Source organism: Narcine bancroftii, chromosome 2 (genome assembly GCF_036971445.1).
Source record: "Narcine bancroftii isolate sNarBan1 chromosome 2, sNarBan1.hap1, whole genome shotgun sequence".
NCBI classification, from domain to species: domain Eukaryota; kingdom Metazoa; phylum Chordata; class Chondrichthyes; order Torpediniformes; family Narcinidae; genus Narcine; species Narcine bancroftii.
In genome coordinates, this window is record NC_091470.1 from 150,436,508 (window position 1) to 150,464,095 (window position 27,588).

The 27,588-nt window shown below is 38.0% G+C and overlaps 1 protein-coding gene across 10 annotated transcripts in view; it reads left to right on the plus strand.

Moving 5' to 3' along the window:
* Nucleotides 1-27,588, plus strand: part of prkcz (protein kinase C, zeta) — a 279,023-nt gene that overhangs the window by 198,666 nt on the left and 52,769 nt on the right. For 7 of the 10 annotated variants that reach the window (XR_011351707.1, XM_069918552.1, XM_069918551.1 and 4 more), the window contains 7 exons: nucleotides 5,550-5,647; nucleotides 8,576-8,662; nucleotides 12,782-12,917; nucleotides 14,282-14,369; nucleotides 15,251-15,370; nucleotides 17,124-17,203; nucleotides 20,293-20,382. Coding sequence is in view for 6 of the 10 variants with exons in the window: in XM_069918552.1 (XP_069774653.1) it covers nucleotides 5,550-5,647; nucleotides 8,576-8,662; nucleotides 12,782-12,917; nucleotides 14,282-14,369; nucleotides 15,251-15,370; nucleotides 17,124-17,203; nucleotides 20,293-20,382 (699 nt within the window). In the remaining 4 variants the exon portion in view is untranslated. Of the gene's footprint in view, nucleotides 1-5,549; nucleotides 5,648-8,575; nucleotides 8,663-12,781; nucleotides 12,918-14,281; nucleotides 14,370-15,250; nucleotides 15,371-17,123; nucleotides 17,204-20,292; nucleotides 20,383-20,766; nucleotides 20,926-21,746; nucleotides 21,910-27,588 lie in introns of all 10 variants that reach the window. The other 3 variants (XR_011351704.1, XR_011351706.1, XR_011351705.1) reach the window with 2 other exon arrangements.

Below are 27,588 nucleotides of genomic sequence, written 5' to 3' on the forward strand. Positions count from 1 at the left end.
AAGAAAATCAATTAAATGCACAAGTAAGGGTCCTTAAATGAGTCCCTAATTGAGTTTGTCTTTGAGGAGTCTGATGGTGGAGGGGTAGCAACTGTTCCTGAACCTGGTGGTGCGAGTCTTTCCTGATGCCAGCAGCAAGAGCAGAGCATGTGCTGGGTGTTGTGGATCTTTGATGATTGCTGCTGCTCTCTGAAGGCAGCATTCCCTGCAGATGTGCTCAATTGTGGGGAGGGTTTTTCCTGTGATGTCCCGGGCTGTGTCCACTACCTTTTGAAAGGGTTTGCGCTCAGAGGTGTTGGAGTTTCCATACAAGACCATGATGCAGTTGGTCAGCACACATTCCCACCACACCTCTGAAGAAATTTGCCAGGGTTTCTGGTGACCTTCCAAACTTCCACAAACTCCTGTATTGTATCATGTACTCAAACTAGATTAAAGATTCTTCAACTCAATTTCTTCAACTCAATTTCTTCTCCATTCAGTTCTCCTGCTAAACCAAAAATTGTGCTTTGTTCCAGACAACAGTCTGTGATGTCAGAGATTATTTAACTTCATAATTCCACATTTCTTCCTTCTCCTTGTTCACATCCCATAAAGGAATTACATTTTATAGTTTGAGTTTCTGTGCACAGTTTAAGTTTGGAGTCAGGAGGAAAAAATACTTTTTAGAAGGAGTTGCAAAAATATATAATTTGTGTAAGTAACCTGGTAATTATCAGGCAAGTTTAAGTGTACTTTTGATTGGATTAGAGGAAAGAAAACCGCATAATTTTTTAAACAAATTTATCAGAAAGATGGCAGGCAAAACCAACTATAGACCCTTCATGACAGCAAAGTGAAAGATAAGTATGGCTCTGTATAGGACTGAACAAATTATTGTGGAGATGAAGAGTACAGGAGCTCATTTGTACCTGGCTTGTGGCCGGTAAATTAATAGACTTTATTGCTTACAGATTTGAGAAGAGCAATGGCAGTCTTGAAATGTCAAGTGTACTTATTCAGTATTTTATTTCCCTACAGATTTCAATTTTTAATTTTGTATTGCTCCAATGCGCCTACTTATTACATATATATTTTGGTCCATCTGAATTTCAACCTTCCTGCTGAGATATTATATTTATGCCCAAAACAGTCATTTATAGTTTCAGGATTTTTATAATACTTGGAAAATGCTACTGCCTATTCCATCTGGTTAATTTTAATGGACCTTTTAGAAAATACATCATGACTTCTTGTTGTTGTTCATCCCATTTAATTATTATAAACTGAAAGCTTTTCCTCAACTGAGGAAAACATAACTGGTCTGCAGTTTACAATATAGGAAGGAAAATGGCTTAATTATGAAGGGAGTGCATTTTTGTCCTTGTAGATCATTTTTGCAAAATGATGACACTCTGTAGATTAGCTTATCCTTGAAATTTGCCATAGAATTTTACACTGGTTCTTAGAAGGCAATAGAAAATCACTTCATTATGTCCTGTGAATGGGAGTCATCATGTGCAATCTTAATTGTCTGAAACCTTCAAACTGCCTAACTAATGTGGTCACACACCTTTACATTTGCTGTGCTACCATAACAACATGCATGCTGGATTTGGGGTTTTTTTCCAAGGTAACCATAGTAGTCATCAGTAAGGATTTTAAGTGATATGCAGCTGTCATTTAAAATTAGAATCAATATTCAATTGTACAGTAGTATTACTGGTCAAGTTATCCAAGTGTTCAAATAAGAGTTCAAACTTAACAATGGCAACTGAGGAATTCAACTTCAATACATTAGTAAATCAGAAATGTAATAGAAATATTAGGTTTAGTAAGTGAACGTGGAGCTAATGGGTTGTTGTAAAAGCCCATCTGGTACACCAGCGTCCTTTGGTGGAGAAATTGCTCCCAGAAAGACTTATTTTCCACCCCTTCCAACAAAATCAAGCTCTCGACTTGTTTTGTCATTCTTTTAGGTATCCAGTTCACCTTCTGCAAGTCCCCTCAACAGCCCTCAATCCTTCAGAAACCTCCTCAAAATACTTTCAATTAAATGACAACAATAAATGGAAGTTTGTAACACATCTTTTATTGATTTTATACATTTTTAAGTTCTTATTCCTCAACTGAAACTTTGTATTGAGAACATATGACACATGATATTACTTATGACATCCATTTACCTACCAGATTTAAGTAGCTGATGAGCCGAGGGGATCAAGAACCATCATGACTTTGTTGTGAGTTACACGAGTAATTTGAAGTTATTACCCTGTGCTAGGAAAGATATTTTGGTTCAATTTCTCGTAGCATGTATTTCAATGCAGTGTCAGATTTAGCATAGTTTTAGAAAGAGTAAGTACTTCTGAACATAAAAATGTGTGGGGGGAGGAGTTGAAAAGAGATTTTTTTAAGAGGACTCCTTGGCTTTATTAGGCTACAAAGATGTAAAACATTGGTTAGGCCTATACCAGAGTACGGTGATTAATTCTGAAAACCAGACCGAGGATTTAAAGGCCATGCAGTGGGTGGATGTACTAGAATTATACCAAGGATGTGGAATTCCAGAAGCTGATGCGGATTGCAGAGTAGCTGTCAACAGTGGGCTTTAATAGTGTTGATCACTGGTTTTGATCGAGTAACTAAGGGAAAATTTGTTTGTTTCCTAGGGCAGAAGAGTTGATAGCCAGAAGCTTCAGGTCTAAATGAAACCGATGTGATGTGAGGCAATTTTTTTTAATGTGGCAGTTTTTGACCTGGCTGTTGGAATGGTACAAGCTGAATAAATATTTGAAAGAGAGAAGGAAGCGTCAGCTAATATACGGCTTTAATTGAAATTTACAGACAGTGATCAGATTTGAAATAGAAAAATGCAACTGTGTCAACAAAGACCACTCTCTATGAAAATGTGAACAGCAGGGATCTACTTGACACAAGTGGTCTGAAACTAATCAGTGCATTGCTACAGACAATAATTGGTTCCTCTGAGTATTTGTTTGAGGAAAAAAGTCAAGATGGGGGCCTGGGGCCAACCTCCCAAGTTTGTGGATTTGCAGATTGAGTACAGATCAAATGATATCTGATGCCTGAATTGCCACCCTGTGCTGTTTCATTCTATGGTTTGTTTGTCCAAGGTTCACTAAATTTAATAGCCATTTATCTTTGGCATTAAAGATCAACTAACACTGGTGGTAGCCTACACCGACAAGTCATTAATAGTTTCAGAAGTTGAAAGACAAGAATAAAACTGCATTTTAAGCTACAGTGAACAATTTGTTCATAAAATAATAATTTGCATGGTTATCTCCAATCGATCAGCATGATGTGGATATTTAAATTTGATATTTTTTACAGCTAAGTTCTTTCAAACTGGTGACATTATGAAATGTGTAATTTGCTGTTATAGTTATGCTTTGCATTGTTGTGGAGGGAGAAATCGACACGACGTGACCCTTGCAATTATTGAGCTAAGAATATACAATTTACACGGAGAGGAAATGTTTTCATTTCTTTTGTTATTCATCATTCAGAAAACTTGCATTCAAAAACAATTTTATGAAATAATGATATAGAATCTTCAATATGCAAATACTTCAAAGAAAGCCAAATCTTTTTATGTTATAAATTGTAATAGAATTCCATAGAAAACTTGGAAAGTTTAGTTTGTCAATTTGATCTGCGTAATTTGCACTATTTATGGACATTTGGATGGGTGAAGTGGATTGTTTAATCATGTAAATCAGTGGGCTATAAATCATGAAGCCTAATGATATAAACTCAAAGACACTGTTGGCATTGGGTAGTCTTCAGTGGTTTGACTGTTTATCTGGTTATTTATGGATCCAACCCCACACAATCTCCATTTTAATTGCCTCTGATAACAGAAGCACAAAGGAATGAATTTGGAACAAACCTTCAGTAGTGTTATTAGCTGAAAGTATTAAAATGAGGTTTGGCTCTTTATTAAAGGTTTTGTTAGTGAACACCAGCTGTTCTTAGAAGGTTCACATCTGGAAAAAACCTTGCATTTTCCAGTCATGAGCATTTCCAAAACACATTACCTGCATTGTCAGCATCCAGTTCAATATGCGTAAAAACAGATGTGATTGTCCTGAATGCTAGTGGCGTCATGTCACTCTTTACAGTCACCTATTTCGTGCTCATTGTAGTGTTAAAATGATGACCCTCATACTTTCTCTGCAGAAAATATCATGGGTGTTGTGTCAAACAAAATAAGATGCAGGGTACAGAGAAGCCAACTTAAGGAAATCCAACTTTTTACGCAAAATACTTCATATTTTTAAAGCATTTTTCAAGATGATTAAATATTTAATGGTATTAATTAATGACTGAATATGCTATTTATTCCATCAGTTTAATAATAGTTATGTTAGTGTTAATATTCAATGAAATTAAAGAATTATACCAGCTATGGCAGGGATTGTAGGCCTTTACATCCTACAAAGTGATGGGAAACACCATAGATGGCTGTAATGCTTCATTACCCGATGAGCTGAACACCTGCTATGCTCACTTTGAGAAGGAGACCTCAAAAGAATCTATGAGAATCCCTGTGATATCTGTCTCTGAGGCTGACATCAAAACATCATTCAAGAGGCTGAACCCTTGCAAGGCATCAGGCCCTGATGGTGTACATGGCAAGGTACTGGAACCACTCCAACCAACAATTCACGGACATTTTCAATCTCTCACTGCTGCATTTGAAGGTTCCGACCACTCAATGTTTAAACAAGCCAATCATTGAGCTCATGTACTCCTTGATAGTGGAGTTGTTCTAGTAAACCGGTGCGGACTTGAAAGGCCGACATGGCCTGTTTCCGCTCCGTATATGGTTATATAACAAGTTGATGTTGCCTGTAAAACAAACATTTTTGATTTATGGGAAGAGAACCCTTGTGTAATTTAGGGACAGCCTGTATATATGAAAAAATGTCAACTTTTTCGTGAAAATGTGCTTTTTAAAAGCAGTCTTGGTAGTGTTCTTTGGAGAGGGGAGATCCTTTCTTAAAAAACAGAAATTGTTATTTGAACGCTTTGTATTGGTATCCTGCTTCTCTTTAACCCTGAGAACACAGATTTACTCGAGTTTTTCATCCATTGGTAGTCCGTGGATTGTTTGTTATATGTGGTCTGTGGTAATGTGATAAAGACAAATATTACTAAACAAGTAATATGTTAAAAAAAGACATACATTTGACAACCAAAATAAAACATTTTTCATCTGATAGTTGAAAAAAAATGAAAGGAACTCTAGTGAATTATGGAATGGTTGGACAAAATTGAACATGGAATGATTCTTGCCTTTATAACCTGTGAAACCTTATATAAATGGTTATAATTATGAAGATTGTTTGTGATAAATTAAGTATGTAAGTGATTTATGATCATATTTTATTCCATTTTGGAAAATGGAGAAGATTTATGGGGAAGTGATATATTTTGTTCTTTGAATCTTCTTTCATCTGGCACCAAACTGGACTGATTGATTTGGGATATATAACTTGTTACTTGGACAATACATAATACAATTCTCCCTTCCCTTGCAGGATATTGACTGGGTACAGACAGAAAAACATGTGTTTGAACAGGCCTCCAGTAACCCATTTCTTGTTGGTCTTCACTCTTGTTTCCAAACAGAAAGCAGGTACGAAGTGTCCTTTTGTTGAAATTGCTTTTTCTCTTCCTCCTTACTTCATTGATTGGATCCCACTAAAATAACTATCGATCTGGAGAGATCAAAATTTTAAGGAAGAATCCAAGGCAGTATGTATTTTAATTTATTTTGATTATCATTTCTCATCTGGTTTCATCAGGAAGTTGTGACTTCAAACTTTTCAATGGCCTACCCTGCAAACCTCCTTTTCTTTTTTTTAAATTTTTATTTTTCACACTATAAACCTTTTCTTAACTGAACTATAATTTTATCAAACATTTTTTTACAAGTGGGATTTCTTGGTATTGTTTTCTTCACTTAAATTCTTCAACAAAACAGATAAAATAGAATTTTTAAAAAACAACTTTTGTCCCTATTCTGTAATATTTTCATTTAGATCATAAAGGCAACATTGAGAGCTGTCATATCTTAAGATGCATAGAACTTGAAACACCAGTAGCACATTATTTATCTATATTATTAAAGCTGTGTTTATAAAAATTATCCATGCTCAGGGTATAAATGATGTAGTCTTTTCTTTGGTATATTACAAGATTCAAAGATTTCTTTATTGTCATGTAGTAGTACAGAACATAATTGCCTTCTTCCTGCTGTAAGCTAGACGGAGTCACCATTAGTGTTGCCCGGCATCCATTGCAGTAAGTGAGGAAAAGATGCAAAAGCAAGTCCCTTCACAGAGGCACTGAGTGTCCGTGGATTTGCCTCCAGCCTCTGCAGCCACACACACTCCTGTTGGATTCGATTACACAGAGTAGTTCACTTTGATATTACAATTCAATCAAATGAATGAGAGGTACAAACTTGAAATCTGCTCCAATGTGTATTAGTTATTTTATAAACCCATCTAGAGATTCTATTTTGTTTGCTCTTTGAGAAATCCCATTGTGTATGACAATGAGCAATAGTTAATTGTCTCAAAGGAATGATTCGTGTGACCTTGCAAGAAGAAATTGTTATTTGAAAGTGAAAGAAATTGCAGGTGCTTGAAATCTGAAGTTAAAAAAAACAAACTAGAGGCAGGCAACATCTGTGAAGAAGAAAGCAGAGTTAACGTGTCAGATCCATGCTCTTTCATCAGGATTTCCGAAGTTTGGCAGAAGACAAATTAGGGTATTTTCCTTTGTTAGCTAAGATGTAATTCATGGTGATCATACATGAACTATAGGTTAATAAAAAAATGTGCTTGTGCAATCAGTAACTAGTGGACTAGAGGTGAGTTGAGGGAAAAATGTATCATTATCCAAACAATTGTGGGTTGGGGAACGAGGGAACTCTGATTTGAAACTCTCTGCCTAAAGGATATTGGAGTTAGAAGCCCTCATCATTTTTAAAATGTGGCTCAATATAACAATCTCACTCAAAGTCAATAAGATGAAGAAGATGATCATTGACTTTGGAGAGGGGACAGAGTTAGAACATAGAACAATAGAGCCCTTCGGTCCTCGATGTTGTGCCAACCCATATATTCCTTCCTAAAAAAAAGAAAAAAGTATTAAATCCTCCCTACCCCATAACCCTCTATTTTTCTTTCATCCATGTGTCTATCAAAGAGTCTCTTAAATCCCCCAATGTTTCAGCCTCCACCACAACTCTTGGGAAACAGGCACTGGCTGTCCACCTTATCTACGCCTCTTATAACCTTGTAGACCTCTATCAAGTCTCCTCTCATTCTACTATGCTTCAAAGAGAAAAGTCCCAACTCTGCTAACCTTGCCTCTTAAGATTTGTTTCCCAATCCAGACAACATCCTCAACATCTAGTACATCTCCTCTGCACCCTCTCCATGGCTTCCACATCCTTTCTATAACAAAGTGACCAGAACTGAACACAATACTCTAAGTGTGGTTTTACCAAAGTCCATCAGGCAGTGGTCTGCACAGAAAAGACAGAGAATCATCTGGGATTGTTCCCTGGGCAGGTTATCCAAAACATCAGGCAGAATGATCGTTGTCAGAAACATCAAGATCTCACTTGTCTGACAATGAGAGGGGCCCTCCCTGACGGATCCTTTCTACGTGGCTGGAATCTCACTCTTGACACACGCTCCCATCCAGACAACTGTGATGAGGAGGAGATGATGGCCCATCTCTTTGTGGACTGTGTATTTGCAAAGATGGGTTGAAGCTGCAGAACAGAAAATATACTGCTCCATGGGCTGTTGACAGAGACCCAGCCAAGGGCAGACATGAAGTGTGCTGATGGAAGATCATTTCAGTGAAGAACATGGTGGTCTGCCAGTTCAAAGGAATGTTAGCAATGAGCATATTAAAGGTTAACCAAGGATGTACTGAAGCTTGGTGCAGCCATCATAAAGTCTTTGTGGGGAAGGAGTGCAGTCGAGGTACTTTCTTTCTCTTGATGTTGAGGGGTTGGGGCTGGCCTGGAAGCCCCTCTAACAACTGAAGTTTGTATCACCCCAGGGAGCCCCTGAGTGGCAATGGTACAATGTTCATAAAAAGGTCCAAGCAGTCCCCAATGCATAGAACTGATAACTGGATGGAAAGACTGAATGTTAAATGCCATGCATATTTTTGGGCTTGTGTATTTATTTTGATATATATCTTTATTATGAATAAAGTTTTTTGGAGAAAAGATTCACTTCGCATGGACACGATCTATTGAATGGGCTATTTCTGTGCCATGAATTTCTTTCATTTGATGAACAATGTTGGTGAGATTGAATTTATTGGTAGATAACCTTGAACAAACAACCACATGCAGTCTTAAATACAAGATCATCAATCGCTCAAGACTTGTAGAAACTGAAAAGGATCTTTTAAGGATACCCAGCTTTGGATTCCATGGCATTGAAACCACTGAATTTAACTCAGTAAAGAAATGTTTATAGTATTGCAGTTTTCACTGACTAGTGAAATATATTTCTTTTGTGTCTTTTAGGCTGTTTTTGGTTATAGAATATGTCAATGGTGGTGACCTCATGTTTCATATGCAACGGCAAAGGAAGCTTCCTGAAGAACATGCCAGGTAAAATTTTATATCTTCTTGCATGAATTAATAACAAAACAATTATGGATAATATCTCTTGGCAAAATTGAGTCAATGACTGATATAGCAAAGTGAAATACATGTTTGGATGAGTGGAATGAGAAAAACGGAGTGGCTTTAGCTTCAGACATGTATTCGTCAAGTTACTGTAATTAACATGGTATGTGACCTTGCTTTTGGGTTAAACCGTGCTCAGGGTAGCTTTGTGACTCTTATCAAATTTTGTGTAGAATGGCTTTTGCCTTTTTGCAAAGCAGTTTCAACAGGTAGAATAAAGCACCCTCAATGGTTAAAAAAAAACAAACGTCCCTTTTTCCATTCTTGGATTCTCACTTCTGTTCTCGCTTGTTTTGTATTTTCCTTCCCATATATTTTCTTTCCAGCACAAATAAGCAAATAGTGACTACTGAAAATATATATTCATCATCATCAGACATTTAGATTTCTATATAATGGTATGTCTGGTTGATGGGATGAATGTGCCCTAATGTTAGCATTCATTTCTAGTGCAATAGCATTTATGTGTAGGGATGTGATGTTGATATAGGTCACTGGTGAGACCTCACCTGGATTACTGTGAACAGTTTTGGGCACCTTATTTGAGAAAAGATATGCTGGCATTGGAGAGGATTCAGAGAAAGTTTACTCGAATGATACCAGGAATGAAATGGTTAGCGTATGAGGAATGCTTGTTGGCTCTTGCGCTATACTTGTTGGAGTACAGAAGCTTGAGAGTGGGGGGGAGCGGGGGGGCTCATGGAGGCATTTCGAATGTTGATGGACCTGGACAGAGTAGATGGTGGGGGAATTCTAGGACAAGAGGGCATAACTTGAGGATAAAAGGGCGTCAGTTTAAAACAGAGATGCGGAAAAATTTATTTTGCCAGTGTCGTGAGTCAATGCAACTTGTTGCTACTGGCGGCTGTGGAAGTGAAGTTGTTTGGTGTATTTAAGGCATCGATTGGCAGGTCTTTGATTAGTCAGGGCATCAAGAGTTACGGAGAGAAGGGCAGGGAGTTGGGCTGAGTAGGAGGATGGATCAGGTCATAATAGAATGGCAGGGCAGACTCAGTGGGCCAATTGGGCTACTTCTGCTCCTGTATCTTGTGGCTTGTGAAGCTGCTTCGTAATGTAGACCGTTTTGGTAACTTGGTGCCCACTGTTTTCATTAAATATGTAACAAATTGATGCATTAAGACCCACACCAAAAAAAAATCAAAATAATATTTAACTGCAATATAGGGTGTGCCTTACCAAATAAACTATCGGAGACAATTCTAAGATTGGTGCATCATATAAGCAAATGAGCTTTGCTCCAGTGGTTCATAACAATCCTCTGCCATTTAATTTATACTCAAGTTGTTAATTGATATCTATCTGAACATTTACATTTTTAATAAAAGCGAATAGCCAGGAATTCATTAGATTTTTGTAATTCATCATTTTTGCAGTTTTGATCTCAAAACGTTGGTGAATTTTAAGAACATACCTAAGTCGCTGACTTTTTTGTATTTTTTTTCTTTACTGTGAAGGTTAAAATGCTGAACATATTTCTTGAATAATGGAAAATAATTGTGATCTTTTACATTATGTACATTAGAGACACTTTTAAAAACATGATGGGCATTGAAAGTGGATGTGACCTGCTGCTAGAACTGTGTTTATGTTGCCAGCACACCAGTCTGACATGGAGAGCAGCTGGGCTTTTCCAGACCCAAGCTAAACATGTTGCAAGTAGTAATCAGAGACATTTAGAAAAAGACATCAATAATTGTTTGAAACTTTAAAAAATATATTTTTTATGGGATTCACTGTGCATTTGTAACTGCTTTATCAACTTGCACAGCCACCATCAACGGTTTAGGACCATTAAAACCGCTATCCTTAATTGCTTCTTATCTCTCTTTCAAAACATGACATTGTACCCTTTGAAATTATATTTAATTTGCCAGGTGTTCACCCACTCCACTAGCATATGTCTGACGTTGTACATTTACCAATTTTTGTGCCATCAGTAAATTAATGAAATTGTCCCCTGCACACCCAAACCCAAGTTATTATTACATATCCTAGCACTGATCCTTGGGAAATAATGTTGTGCACCTTCCTCCAATTCACAAAGGGAGACAGCCAGCACCTTATTCCATGTGCGACAGAGGCAAATACCATAGGCCATCTGAATAAAGTGAAGGGAGGAAAGTTTAAGGGAAACAACAGGAGTCGGTGGGTGTCTGGAATGCATTGCCAGGGTGGTGGTAGGGGCAAGTAAAATAAGGATATTTAAAAGACTCTTAACCAAATGGATGCAAGAAAAACAGAGGGTTATGGATGAGGTAGGGAAGATTGAGTTTGTTGAGTAGATATATATAGGTCGGTACAACATCATGTGGCGAAGGGCTTGTGCTATGCTGTAACGTTCCATTTTCTAATCTGAACTTCAACACCTATCTTACTGTCATACTCCAAGTCTCTCCCTGTTCCCCTTGAAAATTTCCAGATCTAGAAATTTATCCATCTCTTAATTAAATATACAATGGACCCCCCCCCCGCCCCCCCACTCCCATCCATGGTTTTGCTTTCTGCGGTTTCAGTTCCCCACGGTCAACCGTGGTCTGAAAATATTAAACGGAAAATTCCAGAAATAAACAATTCACAATTTTTTAATTTGCGCCGTTCTGAGTAGCTTGATGAAATCTCACGCTGTCCCGCCAAATCCAAGATGTAAACGCTTCACTCCCATTAGTTACTTAGTAGATGTCTCGGTTATCAGATCAGTGCTTGTGTTGAAATAAACCTTACACATTTATGGAATGTAATACAGTATATTGTTATAATTGTTCTTATTTACTATTAGTTATTGTTAATTAATCTCTTATTGTGGCTAATTTATAAATTAAACTTTATCATCGGTATGTATGTACGCTTCATGGTTTCAGGCATCCACAGGGGGTTCTTGGAACATATCCCCCGTGGATAAGGGGGGGACTATGTGTCCTTTGTGTTTGTAAATTCCACAGGTTCCTCACGATTTGATAGAAGAAATTGCTGTTCATCTCAGTTTTCAGTCGTTGCCTAAGACTCAGTGACTCTTCCCACAACCAACCACCCTCCACCACCCCAATTATAGACCACAGCCTGGGATTTGTCGGATGATTGACTCAAAATTGACATCATTCTTACTGATGAGGCCCTCACACTTCAACTGTTTCATGTGTCAGGGACTGAAATGCAGACCTTTGATTAAAATGTGATGACCAGGTGGTGTCCAGCAGTTGCTTTATCTTAAGCTATTGATTGCCTGTGTAGAACCATAAATAGGTGGCAATGTGTTATAAATGATTTTGGAAGAAAAATAAACTACCTTTAATAATTTTGGTTGGCATTGCATAAATTAATAAGTCAGGCAAGCTCTGTAATGATGTTATTTAATGCTCTCTGTAATGATGTTATTTCATGCTCTCTGTAATTATGTTATTTCATGCTCTCTGTAACAATGTTATTTAATGCTCTCTGTAATGATGTTATTTCATGCTCTCTGTAACGATGTTATTTAATGCTCTCTGTAATTGTTATTTCATGCTCTCTGTAACGATGTTATTTCATGCTCTCTGCAATGATGTTATTTCATGCTCTCTGTAATGTTATTTAATGCTCTCTGTAACGATGTTATTTCATGCTCTCTGTAATGATGTTATTTCATGCTCTCTGCAATGATGTTATTTCATGCTCTCTGTAATGTTATTTCATGCTCTCTGTAACGATGTTATTTCATGCTCTCTGTAACGATGTTATTTCATGCTCTCTGTAACGATGTTATTTCATGCTCTCTGTAACGATGTTATTTCATGCTCTCTGTAATGATGTTATTTCATGCTCTCTGTAACGATATTACATGATCTCTGTAACGATGTTATTTCATGCTCTCTGTAACGATGTTATTTCATGCTCTCTGTAACGATGTTATTTCATGCTCTCTGTAACGATGTTATTTCATGCTCTCTGTAACGATATTACATGATCTCTGTAACGATGTTATTTAATGCTCTCTGTAATGCTATTTCATGCTCTTTATATTTAACAGTATTTATTTCCTTGTAGATTTTATGCTGCTGAAATTTGTATTGCTCTCAACTTCCTTCATGACAAAGGAATCATATATAGGGACTTAAAACTGGACAACGTTCTACTGGATTCTGAAGGCCACATCAAATTAACAGACTATGGAATGTGCAAGGTACAGTAAAATCACAGTATCTGGCACCCACGGGGATCGCGGATTACAAATTTTCTGGTTGCCAAATTAATACACATGCATTAAGAATGAAAACTGTTTCAAAGACAAAAGACAGTGCAAAATGTAAAGTAATATGCAAAAATAATCAGAATTGTAATTCTTAATGATGTAAAGTTAGCTTTAATTAGGTGGTTCCCGCAACTTTTAAAATTTAAATTTGAACCCCGGTCGTTGGCACTGTAACAGCGTTGTGCTACCTATTTTCCACTAAACCTAGTATTTTACTGGCAGGTGAAATCCATAGTGGACTTTTTAAACTTACTTTGGCCCAGGCAGATCCACTCTCTCAGGCAAATCTAGAATCAAACCTGTAAACTCATTGGTGTTTACAACACCATTCTGTGCCTCAACTGGTTAAAAAAAAACCCTAGGGTTGTACTAAGATTTTTTTTTAATTGCTTGGTTTGCTGATCACAACTAATGAGCTTGACCAACAATAATTAAATTGGGGACACATTTGTAGATGTTATAAAATAGAAATCTTAGTTTGGGAAAAAGGCAGAATAATCAATGACACTGAATCAGATGCATTACTTCACTGACTTGTTCCTAGTTGTACATAAATTGCCATATGGAAGTTTGCAACTGATTCATTCAGTTATCCTTTATTATAGAAATGATTATCTCTATATTTGATCACCTTAATATTTTGTTTTCTGCTGTAACGTTATGTCAATTCACTTAACCAATTAGTTTCTGGGCACTAAATCTAAAAAAAAATTAGTAGATGCATTTATAAAGTCATAGAATTCTACAAGGCAACAGGCCTTTGGCCCAACTTCCCCATGCCAGCTCAGTTAGATTCATTTGCCTGTGTTCAGCCCATTGTCCTTTGAAACTTCTCCTGTCCTGTCAAAATGCCCTTTGAGTGTTATAATTGTCCCTGCTTCTACCACTTCCTCTGGGAGCATGACCCTTTTAATTTTTTCCCCCCTCTCGCTTTAAATCTATATCCTCTGGTTTTAGATTCCTCTACCCTGGGGAAAAAAGACCATGGCTATTTACCCTCCTGATTTTATAAACCTCTATGATTTTCCTTTAGCTTACTAGGATCCAAGCCTATCTAGTCTCTCCTCTTACTTCAACCCATTGTTCTCATGAATCCTTTCTCCACCCTTTCCACCTTAACAATATATTTCCTATAGTTGGGTGAGCAAAACTGTACAACACTCCAATTGCGGCCTCTCCAACATATGTACAGATGTAACATGACGTCCCTGCTCCTGCACTTCAAATGCCAGTTGTTAAAAAATTTAATGAGCTGTTTTCTTTCTTGAGTCATATAATTTCTGTTTCCTCTGTAGGAAGGACTTGGGCCTGGCGACACTACCAGTACTTTCTGTGGCACACCCAATTATATAGCACCTGAAATATTGAGAGGAGAAGAGTATGGTGAGCAACACACGAACGACAATGATTTGATTTGATTTTCTTTACAGCACTTCAAATGTTTTTAAAGTTATTTCTCAGATAATAAATCTACTCATCCTCCTCTGGGTTATTAGCACTGACTTAAAGGCACCCCATACAAATGAACAAAGCTTTTGAGAGACTGGCAGGGTAGATGAGGATGAATTTGCAGGCTGCTGCGGGCCAGGGCATTTCCGCGTACCTTGACCCCTCCCCCACCCGGAGCCACAGCAGTCAAGCTGAGCAGAGCTAGGGACACTGAGCTGACTCACTTGTTCACTGAGTCTATGAGGCCAATTGGCAGTTCTTCCCAGACCACTCTTCCAGCACAGTGATTTTATTAGAGCTCACTCACACTTTTCTTGTTCATTATTGACTTGCAAACAGTTCAGATTACAAATAGTTTTAAGGAATGGAACCTTATCACAACCTGGGCTCTTTGTTTATTTGTATATACACCTTAACACCTTTTATTTGTTGGTCTGGACTCCTCCCCCTTCCATTCTTCCACGATTCTCTCTCTGTCTTTTTTGAGACACCTACCTGTTTTTTGCTTGAAGAAAATCTCAGGCTAAGTTCCTCCTGCATTTATTGTGTGATTTTACTACATTTGTATATTTCCACTTTAACATCTGTAAATTGACAATAATATTTGCACTTGGAAACTGCATTTTGTACAAGTTGAGAAGTTTAGTTTATTAATATAAACACTTTATTAGTGTAGATGTTGTTTTATGAAACTTTTTTATGTGTTGTGAGCTTGTCATATGCCATTGATGGTTAAATGGGAGGTTATAGGGAATATATGATGAATAAAGATATCTCTTTAAAAAATGCTGCCTAATGCCTTTATTGGTTACTAGGTTTCAGTGTAGACTGGTGGGCACTTGGCGTACTGATGTTTGAAATGATGGCGGGAAGATCACCATTTGATATTATCACTGACAATCCAGACATGAACACAGAAGATTACCTGTTTCAAGGTGAGCCCTAGATAATGGTGCAGTAAGAGCTATCTTGGTCCAAATTATGATCCATTCTCATAGATATGCACTTTTGGCAACATTGTCTGAACAAATATGTGATAACTTATCTTGTATCTTTGTTTGCTTATCTGATATCTATTTCTGGATGACTGATAATTCTTTCCAGTGAAATATTTGGGAGACTGCAGTCTGTTTATTCTCATTTCCAGTCTACAGAGCCCTTGGCACTTATTCCATGAAAATTTTTGAAACAGATTCTCATAATCTTAGCATTTATTTATCTTCTAATATAACATGTTCTCTATTGCAATTATCTTCTTGTACCTGTGTAACATTGTTCACCATTGTCCTTGCCTCCAACACTCTGAAATGTTTACCCATATTCATTTCCAGACAAATTTCCATCTTCCATTCTCTGCATTCTCCTTGTATGTGTAAAATTCCAGAGCTTATCAACTACATTGTCTGCTCACTTGATGGCTTTTGATTTTCTAATACTTTCCGATGTTTCAATTACTTCATAGCCTTGCTTTCCCCTTCTTTTCATGTCACCACGACCAACTCTATCCTCCAAAATACACTGTTGTACATTATTGACCAACTTGTTCATTCATTCATTTTGTTATCTCACCAACTTTCAGCATACTCAATGTTTTTAGAATTTCATTCTCCTCATCCACCCTGAACTTCCTCCATTAATTTGTCCCTTAATAAAAATACACAAGGAGATATAAATAACCTGTGGCAGATATATCTGCCCATAATAGGAATGATTGAAGTCCCTGTGGTGAGAAAATCCCATTTCACATCTTGGACATGCTCCATTGCTTTGTGTGACACCACAATTGTGCTAAGTAGGATTGACTCAGAACATCTCAAAACTTTGCATCCATAAGGCACTGACACTGTGATGGTGTAAACTGCTGCGACATTGTTAGTAGCAAGTATGTACTCCACCATATCCTTCAGCTCTAATTCACTGAGGAGTTCAGAAAGTGATGAGGTGCCCAACACAGCACTAAACAGTATCCAATAGTTGGAGCAGAGCAAACCAATCTCTCAACCATTATATCATATCAAAACTCTGCGGTCCTAGGCTTAAATTGCTGTGGACAATTAAATAACCAATGGGAGAAGGCCCAAGTATATCCCCATCCCCAGTGATGGATGACCCAGCATACAAGTCCTAAAGACAAGATTAATGTTTTCACAGCCATATTGAGCTGGAAGTCCTGAATAGATGATCCCTCTTGGCTTTGCTCTCCGCCATCTATAAAGTTGCCTGTAGCCATTTCAAATAATTTTCTGTGTTATCAAGAAATGACTGCATGCTCTAAACAGAGCAACAGCATTCCACTGTAGTCCTGAATTCTTGTACACCAGAACCATCTGCATCAGTCTAAACTAGACAGACCCTTAATTCCACAATTTCTAACCATCCTGTTCTAGTACACTGGTATCTAGGAAACAATTTGGGGAATTGCCAGGAGCAAGTTTATAGACTCCTTACAGATGGCAGTGGATTCGAAACTGGGTTTTTGGCGCTGTAGTAACATTGAGCTAACCGTGTCACTCTCAGTTGAAGGTCAGAATCAGAATTCCAGAACAGGATCTTTCATTAACCCACTTTCAGCTACCTAATGAAATAAGCATAAAATATTGAATACTATTTGATAGGAGAAATGATTGAGGACTGAAGGAAAATTAACATCCATCATAAATCCACCATTTTTGTTTGTACCTTTTATAGTTATTCTGGAGAAGCCCATTCGAATCCCTAGATCACTTTCTGTAAAAGCAGCCAGTGTCTTGAAGGGATTTCTAAATAAGGTAAGAAACTGGCAATTGAAACTATGATTTTAAAATCAAATGCTCACTCAAAGAGGATAATAAGTTCTGAACAAAGAGGAGAAAATAATAAATTTTGATGAAGAAAATAAAAAGAAACTATTTTTAATAGCAGAAGGGTTGGTAACCAGCAGAGAGAGATTTCAGGTGTTTGGCAAAAGAACTAAATGTAACATGGAGGAACCCCTTTTTAAGCAGCAAGTACCTTAAATCTGCAGAGCTCCCAGAAAGGGTGATGGAAACAAATTCAGTAGTAATTTTCCAAACCAATTGGATGAATACTTAAAGCACAAGGAGAAGGAAAGTTGCACAAATTTTGATTGTAGCTTGGGGTGGGGGGAGAGGGGAAGGGAGTGTAATGAGATGATTGATGTGTGGGAGAATCTGGTCAACTGAGGTCTGCAAGCTAGGGAAGATGTACGGTCCTACTCTTAGGCTGATGATGCCTTGAAGGAGATATGGAAGAAAATAACTTGGAGAAACTGCCTGATTTAAATCTCCAGAGCGAGGCCAGGACCAATTCTAAAAGCTTTTGAGAATTTGTTACCCAATTGCAGCAGAACTTTACTGCTACAGGAACAGCATCGGACTGTGTTCGGTTTTGTCTGAATGGGAATCCTGGAAGTGACATCCAAATGTTGTTAGAAGCCATCACTCCTGTTGGAAGATTTCTGTACTTTGCACATTAGATGCATGGAAGATTGAAGGGGAAAATAAAATCAAAGAGCTTCCTCTAAATCTTTGCTTCATTTATATTTTATTTTTACACAAATACTTAATATGATCCAGTCTAACTTCCAGGTAACTTTTTGAGCTGAATCTTCTAAAAGGAACTATTTTCTCCAGCTGGGAATTAGCAAGACCTAGTAAACTGCTGTCATTTTATTTTGCTCTTTAAGTACCTAATTAAATATAAGTACAGATCCAAATTGAAAGTATACGAAATGAAAACATCTTAGTAAACCCAAGAATGACTAACTCAAACACTATGGGAAGGATCATTCATAAAGTAGCCAAGAGATCTTTGACAGAATGGCTCTGTTTTTAAACTTAAGAAGTGAATGTTATTTTCGGCATCTGAATATTATATTTTCCAATTCAAATAGCAAAACTTGTTTTTGAATCTTTATGAAGCAATTTCTTTCGTTCAGAATGTAAGAATGTTTCCATGGTGTTCCATTGGTTTCCCTTGAAATGTTATTGCTACATGTTAATTATTCTACAAAATGCTTCAAGACCAAAAGAAAATAGACCTACAGTTTCAGTATCCTTAACGAATATTTAAAATGTATTATAAAATTGAAGCATTTTAGACATTTGGATCCAGTTTTAAAACTTAATAGATTTTTCTGTTTAATTTGACTTCATTTCAAAGCACTTAGCTGAAAGCTTTTCAGAGATTATGGAAAGATATTTTCACAAGAATCATTTGCTTTTATATTATTCATCTCAATTTAATATTGTTTAAAAATAACCTTCAGGGTTTCATTTCTCCTGAACAAACTCCATTGCAAGGGAATGTGGGATTCAGGACAGAGGTTGGAAATGTGCATTGAGAAACAAGGGCACTAGTTCATCTGCACAGTGAGTTTTCCAAAGTCCTCTCCTCTTGGACAACTTATAACCTTCCCTCATGAGGAAACCTATTATTGATAACCCTTTCAAAATGTGTGGTTAGATCCATAGAGGGTAGTTTATAATTGTTAGAAAGATGGCAAGGTTGCCAACTTATGATGGTGTTCAAAAGTTGGCTGTAAACCCACATTGAAAGTCAAGCTTTTAGAGAGAGAGCCATATCTGGATGCTCAGAGCTGTTTATGCCCCACTGACCCATCCATTCCTCATGGATGGAGGGGGTGATTAGTGGGAAGGGATGATTGGGCGAGGGAGTCATGGAGGGAGCAGACCCTACAGATGGTGACAGAGGAGGAGAGGGATAGATATGCCTGGTGGTGGGATCACGTTACAGGTGGTGGATCTCCAGATAATATATAGGATGGGGAGTCTGGTGGGGTAGTAGACAATTCCCCTTTTTCTTACCCACCACCCCACCACTCTCCACATCCATTACCATTGTCTCTACCCCTCCTGTGTCTGTGTGTGTGTGTGCATCTCTCTCTCTCTCTCTCTCTCTCTCTCTCTTCCCCCCCCCCTCCCCTGTCCCCTGCCTATATCTCCTTGCTACAGCTCCCTACCCCTTCCCTCTCCATTTGGAGAGCTACCTCATCTCCATCACCTCAGCTCTTTTCTCTTCTCTCCTCTCACCCGTATCCACCTATGACTTTTTGACTGTTGGTCTGTGCTCCTCCCCTTGCCCTTTCTTCCCTCCTCCCCTACATTTTGATTCAGTCACCTGCCTGCTTTTTGTTGATACCTTGACAAAGGGCTTAGGCTCGAAATGTTGATCTTTGCTTCTTATGGGTGCTGCATGACCTGCTGAGTTTCTCCATCACTTTTGTGGATTAAGCTAAAACATTTTTTGTCCACAACGGGCCTCTGTCTCTTTCCTCCCCCCTTTCTCCATATAATGGTTCTCGCCTCCCCTCACATATTATTCTCATAGAGGGTTCCGACCTGAAACAGCAACAATTCCTTCTCCCCTCCCATCCTTCCCACGGATGCAGCTTGTCCTCAAACATGTTTGCCTTCTTAGATCAGCACAAAGAATCTAAAAGTGTCCAAACATGTTAGCTGTTTAAATATTTTGATCGAAAAATTCTCCTAAGGCACTTGTCAAGTCAGGTTTATTGTCATCTGATACAACCTGACGAAACAGTGTTCTCCAGTCCTTGGTGCAAAACATGCAGACACACAACCAGACATGACACACGTACAGTCAAGCATACATATGCAGGACAAGTCATACAAATAAATATGGATGTGAGAGTCTTAGGTGGTTAGTGCGATCAGTTCCCTTGGTTGTTCAGCATTCTCTACACTTGATTTTAGCCAAAAGGCCGAGAAGCGATCGTTCACCATTCTCACTTGTGTATTTTGGAATGGATTTGCAATATATTCTTTTAATTATCTTTAACCAGACAGTGCAATAATATTTCTGTATTATTTCACAGGACCCTAAAGAACGACTTGGGTGTCAGTCACAGACTGGATTTGCTGACATCCAGACTCATACCTTTTTCCGCAGCATAGACTGGGATCTGGTAAGTATGAAATCATAGCCATTTGCTATTCTTGATGAACAGACATCTTTGCGATGACAAGCCCTGCTGTTTGAAGATAATGAGAAAAGCCATGTTATTGGATCTGTTGCTATATCCTCTTTATTGTAGTAAAGGCACATTTCTGTTGCATAATTGCTTGTCTAATAGTAATCTACTTGTAAATCTGGTTACGTTGCGGCCTATTAATCGTAAATACAATTATGAACTCGAATAACTGTGACAAAAAAATTAGATTAAGGTTAGATTTCTGCACCCAGTAAAACTGAACTCAGACCAAGACAGGTAAGTTTTACTTCTGAGTATGTGCATCTGGCCGAATAATTTACTCAGATGTTTTCCACAAAACCACTTTTCTCTCCACAGAGCTATTCATTTGAATAGGAGACTTTTGTATTGGGGAAAGGAAAATGAACAGGCAATGGAATTTACACGTTGTAGTTGTTGCTCCATGACAGGATGACTATCTCAGTGTACTTTTGGCATCAGTGAAAGCAGGAAGAGGAGAGAATCTCTTCAGTATAAGTGAGTTGGTCAATTAAATATAATCATAATGTCCTCTCAGTAATCAAACTTTATCACAGACATTGTGAAATCTAGTAGCTGAAACCTATTGATAAAGGCTTTGAATCAAGGAGATGGCTTTACATCAGAGCTTATGGACCAGTTGGAGGCAGGAATATATTTTCTGGGCCCTAAAACCAGTCATAAATCTGACTTGTCCAACCCTCACATCTGTGTAACCTGATTCCCACTTCCCCTCACTGCCATTCTCCACTCCTACCATCTGCTTCCCCTGCTATGAACACAATTGGCTCCTTCAAACAATTGCTATCTGTTTCCCACCAGAAACCCATCTGTTCTCCCCAACCCCACCATCTGTTCTTTCTACTGTCCTCCATTCCATCCCACCCCACCTTCTGCAATCTGAATCCTCTTCCACATGATCCAGATTCCTCTGCCACAATCTATTATTATTCCCACCCCAGCTACCTGGCATTGTAGGCTCCCGTCTCTTGAACAAACCTCTGGCTGAAAGGTAACCATGCTGTCATAGGTTGCTTGCAAGAAGGAACGTCACAATAATTACCATCTCCCACTATTTACCCCACAAACCACATTTCCGCCTCTATCTCCAGCCTTAGCACTCTGGCTCGACTTCCATATTAAACTCACCTATAGGCTAAAATCATGATCAATCAATCTATCAGCCAAGGTAACTGCCAGCTTCCAGTTCTAGGTTAGGTGTAGTGGGAAGTATGTTTACACCATTCATGTGGATTGTTTTCAGATCTTCTTGTTGCTGTTGGAGAAGACCTTTCTATTTGTGATTTATTTTTAACCAGTGCTACTAATCTGAAAGCCACAGGAATTAGAACACTATTGCTGTTCTAATGAATGTAACAGTTGGAGCAAGTACTTGTTGAGAGGAGAATGACCTGCTTGGAGATTAGGGAACAGAGAAAGTACTGCTATTGTAGATTTTTCTTCCCACTTCAGCTGTGTCAGGTAAGGCAGACATTGTCACCTTCAGATAATAATTTAGTTGTCAGGAGCTTAAAGGGGGTCAAGATGCCAACAGCATCAATTCAGTTACTGCTGCAAGGAAGAACAGATGGTGATTTGGTAATCATTTAGCCTAAACATTTAGCCTCGTTGAGTTAAAGTGTCTTCTCCATCTTTTCCACCTTGAATATAATTAATAATTCTGACCAGGTTTTTTTAAAAATATATTATACAAGAGAAAACCAAGAAGGAAAGCTACAAAAAAAAGTAGTGGAGAATACATGTAATATCACACTTGGATTTTAAGATTTTAGATTGAGGAAAATGAAATACAGTTTTGAAGGAATGGGAAATAATACAAAAATCTTCAACAGATGTGTGATGCTTTTGGACTTAATAGTGCAATAAAATGAAACTCAATAAGAGGAATAGTTTATGGTAATTTCATGACTAGAAAAGTTGTATTGGTAAGTGTCTAGAGATTAGCTGTTGAATAATGAGAGCTTTCAATGCTCATAGTTTACTTAAATAAAAATAACTTTTTGGCAGGGTTATAATTTGAATTTATTTCTGAACTTTTATTTTTACCTTGATTTTTAATGCATGAATATCTTAGTTTACATTACAAATTCTCAGTAGGATATCTTCATTCCTGGTTCACATGTTGCCTTCTGAAGGATGTAAGTATCAATCCTCGTATGCACACTCTGCTTGCTATTCCCTGCACCAGGGTATCAGTAGGGGGTGGTTTGTGAAAGCTACTGCCATAGCAACAAATAGATTGCCAGGGTACAAACCATCTGAGTAGAATCCATGCCTGCTTTACTCTGCAGCATCTCTCACTACAACTTAATATGGACCCTACCCTTCCAGGGTGTTTGTTCAGTCTGGGGTACTTTTGGAAGGCAGAATTCAGTCTGGTCATACTGTGATTGGAAGGAAAGTTCGAGTAGATGCTGAGTTCATTTTGGTGTCCAACAGATTGTGTAAATGAGGTACTGAACGTCCCAATCTGTCACAATGTCATTGAGGAATCTTTGTGGATGGCCTGGCTGTATCTTGTCAGTGTCCGCATGGCTTACTTTTCTTTCAGTTACTTAGGATTCTGAAATTTTGGGGATCTTTTGGGAAGATACTGCAAGATTTACAATTCAGCCTTTCAAAATTCAATATCCAACCCTTCAAATTGTACCGGCGATGTAGGTTAAATGGGTGTAAATTGGGCGGCATGGACTCTTGGGCCGAAATGGTCTGTTACCATGCTATATGTCTAAATTTTAAAACAATTGTGTTGTGCATTCATAAAGCACTTATAGAGACCTAAAAGGCACTTTATAGATAGTAAATGAGAGGCTACTCTTCATTGCTAATCTGCAAGAAAAGAATTATTCCTATACTTGTGTTTTAAAAAAAATCTTTACACAGAATATCATGTACAGGGGTCCTACTTGAAAAATTATTTGGGGGAAAAAAACACAATTCTGTTGTGCTCCATATGGAATCAAATAACGTAAAGACCTCTTGGCCTGTCAAATCTGTGCTTGCTCTTTGCATCAGGATGAGCCTTGCATCCCTGCTTTTTGACGACATTCCAGCTTTTCAAGTACCTTTTAAAATTATTTATTGAATCCGATTTCAACCCAATCTTTCAATGAAAGCTATCATTCTAGTTTCCATCAGAATATTTCCCAATGATCTTGATTCTTGTAACTTATTATTGACCCATCTCACAATGGAAATGTTTCCCCCCTTCCCCATTTATTATCTCAGTCTTTCATCTTGAAAAATATTTTTAAATCTCCTCTTACCCTTCTCTGTTCCAAGGGCAAAGTCCCAAGTTCTCCATAATTTGTCGCTTTTAGTCATTCTTGTCAGCTTCCTGTTGGCTCATTCTATTCCCTTTACATTTTTCCTGTATCATCCACAGTTCTACACCTGAGACCTAACCACTGAATTATAAGAGCAGGCTCTGTACAGGTTTTTAATGGCCTGTTACTTGAGCCAACAGTGGCTTATTTTAAAATGTGCCAATAACATTAAAACCTTTACAGGGTAACTTGGTATTAAAATATTTTGATTTGCTTTTAATAATATTCACTGGTCAGCGATAAGTACCAGATTTGGGACACCTTAAACAAAGGATATCTCTCAAAACCAATATTTTTAGGTGGAAATTCCAGGGGTTGTCCTAAACATAGTCATCCTATGCATCGCCATATACTATATTCAAATATGAAAGGCATCAATAAGATAGAGGTAGGTAAGTTGTTCCTAGTGGTGGGGGAGACTAGAACTAGAGGACACAGCCTCAAGATCCAGGGGAATAGATTTAGGATGGAAATGAGGAGGAACTGCTTTCCCCAGAAGGTGGTGAATCTGTGGAATTCGCTGCCTATTGAAGCAGTGGAGGCTTCCTCAATAAATATATTTAAGACCAGGTTGGATAGATTTTTACTAAGTAAGGGAATTAAGGGATATGGGGAAAATGCATGTCGATGGAGATGAGCCCATCATTAGATTAGCCATGATCTCATTGAATGGCCGAACAGGTTCGACGGGCAGGATGGCTGACTCCCGCTCCTATTTCTGATGTTTTTATGCAGTGTTGTCAAATATGGAAGTCCCAATTGATAATTGCTGCTTTACTGTTCAATACATTCTGCTGCTAGTGTGATAGAGATGTGTCTTGCTGAGCTGACTAGCATTTACACTGGCTCTCAGATCCAGGTAAGACCTGGGGCAGCTTTGTGAACCCACTGATTTTAAAGAAGATTGTTGGGCTGTGGGAAAATAAGATGAGAAAGTATTTTACTTTTATTTTAAATTTTAGTTAAATTTTTTAGATTTTTAAATATGTACTTTTTTCAATTTTTTACAATTTTTAAATTTGAATTTGAATATCTTTCTGTGTTTTAGAATTGCACACCCAGTCAAAAACACATAAACCCCAGACCACTTTGACACTGTAGCTGCGATTCTCATACCAGTTCTTTCCATTGTTTGAAGCTCTGCTAGAACTTGGACTAATTAGCACAATACTGGAGAAACTCAGCAGGTCAAACAGTGTACTTTATATAGCAAAGATTAAGATACAGAACCAACGTTTCATCAAGTTATGAAAAGATGTTGGAAAGAGCCCAAACAAAATGGAAGGGGGGGAAGGTAAGGGGGAGTGGACAAGGGAGTTGTCCCAATGGAAGGTGAAGATGAGAGGAAAAGGGAAGATGTGTCTAGAGGTGGGATCCTGTTATAGGTGGTGGATAATATGTTGGATATGGAGGCTAGTGGGGTGGTAGGAAAGGACAAGGGAATACTGTGTTTGTTATGTCTGGGGACAGAGGGGGACTGGGCAGATGAGCGGTAAATGGAGGAGATCCGGGGAAGAGCTGAATTGACGTTGGTGGATGGAAAGCCATGCTTGTGGAAGAAGGCGGGCATTTCAGATGAAGTGGACTGGAAGACCTCATCTTGGGAACAAATTTGGTGGAGCTAGATAAATCGCAAAAAGGAAATAGAATCCTTGCTGGAGTCTTGCTGTCAAGAAGTGTAGTTGAGGTAGGTGTGGAAGTTGGTTGAGTCAAAGGAGAAGTTATTAAGAGTAAGAACAAATTTGCCAGATGGAGAAGGGTGGTCATGGAGAGTGACTGATTAGGTCTCATGTCAAGAAAGAAACAAAGGGCTTTGAGGGGGCTGGAGGTGTAAAGGGATTGGATGTCCATAGTGAAAATTAGACTGTCAAGTTCAAGGAATTGGATGTCATTGAAGAGATTGAGGGTATATGAGGTATTGCTGATGTAGATAGGGACAGGTTGGACCAGGGGAGAAAAGATGGAGTCAAGGAAAGACGATACTATTTCGATGGGGCAAAGCAAGCAGAAACAATGGATCTACCTAGATAATTGGGTTTATTTTTCTTGGGTAAGAGGTAGAACTGGATAGTGCAAGGTTGGGAAACAATGAAATTGGAGTGAGTCAAAGGAGAAGTCATTAAGAGTAAGGAGTCAAAGGATCTTTGCTGCATAAATTACATTGTTTGACCTGATGAGTTTCTCCAGCATTGTGCTTTTACTTCAACCACGGTGTTTGCAGACTTTTGTGTTTTACTTCTAGAACTTGGACTATGTTGTTCAACTCTAGGATGCTTCATATCTGGAAAAGAAAAGTTCAAGAGAATAGTAGTTGTGGGAGGCAGGGAAAAACTAGGCCATTTATGTTCAATAATACTGTTTGTACAATTTTCCACCACTGTGGAATTGCAAATGATTTCACACAAATGCAACTCAGCAGATGTTTAAAATGCCACTGAAATCTTTCAATTTCTCTTAAACCACCTCCAGTTTATCAATCTTACACACTGCAGGGTTTCGATATTCACGCTGATGCTCTGATTTTTGCAGACCACCATCTGCTGCTGCATTCTTCTCTCCCTCTGTTTCTATTGCGTCTTAGCACACCCATTGTCCTTCTTCCATTTCGATATCTTCCTATCCCAGACATGCCCAAAGCTAAAAGGCTATTTCAGAATCTCTGCAATTGCCCTGGATGGTCTTTTGGGGGAAATCATTGGTGCTTGTGTTACCCTGTTCATTTGTTTAAAAAAGAAAGCACGTGAACTTTCTGAGCAAAGCAGCCAGTCTTTCATTGACAGATCCAGACCATCATAATTTGTTTTCCTAACAAGTCCTTCTTTTAGGTAAGAAAAATTAAACAAGGTTATCATCAGAAGTTTTTGATCCATGAATTAAGTTAACAATTTATTTTCTATAGCAAAAGCAGGAAGTCAGCTAGCGAAGAATTAATTTTCATAATATTGAAAAACACTTAATTGATCTTTAAACTATTAATTTAATCAACTACTTTTAAATTGATAAAATTGTTTCTGTTGTTACAATATTTGATTTCAACACTAATTAATTAAAATATTAACAAAATAATTTATTGAATTACTTCCTTTTCAGTAATTTTCACACCATTACACTTGATGTCGTATTTGATGAATGTTCACTAACAGTGAGGTTAATCCTATGAATATTAATAAAGGTCCTATGGAGATAATTTCACATTAATCATCTTTTTGGCTGCTTTCACTTATTGGGTAAAGTTAAATTTTATGGACACAATATCTGGAGGAAACAACTTTTACAAATGTTGAATTTCCTTCCCAATCTAAACAATCTTTCAGTATCATTGGAACTCTCGTGTAGCTGCTTCTCTTCCCGCCAGAGTCAAGCCCCTGAGGTCAATTACTCCATCTTAAGGGATGTCTTTACCAGGATAAGCTCATTCAGTGAAAATCAAGCATTGAACTTGTGGCATTCTAGAGCATGTTTATCCTGCGGTCTTTGAATGGAGTGTAATGCCCAAATGAATGAAATTGTTTCCTGCAACCATGATGACTTGATGAATTTTAGATAGTGAAGTTATTGTTGATCAGCAAGTTTACACAGAATTCAGTTAAGCTGATGACATTAGAAATATCGCGAATTCACTTTCAGTTCCCACTGGGTTAACTGATCTGAGTCACAGATGCACAATAGGAACACAAAGAGAGTGGATGCTGGCATCTTGAGCAAATAAAGAATTGGTGAAGGAACTCAGCAGGTTGGACAGTATCCGTGGGTTGAAATTGTCAGTCAACATTTTGGGTCTAGATCCTTTATCAAAACTAAAGAGTAAATAATT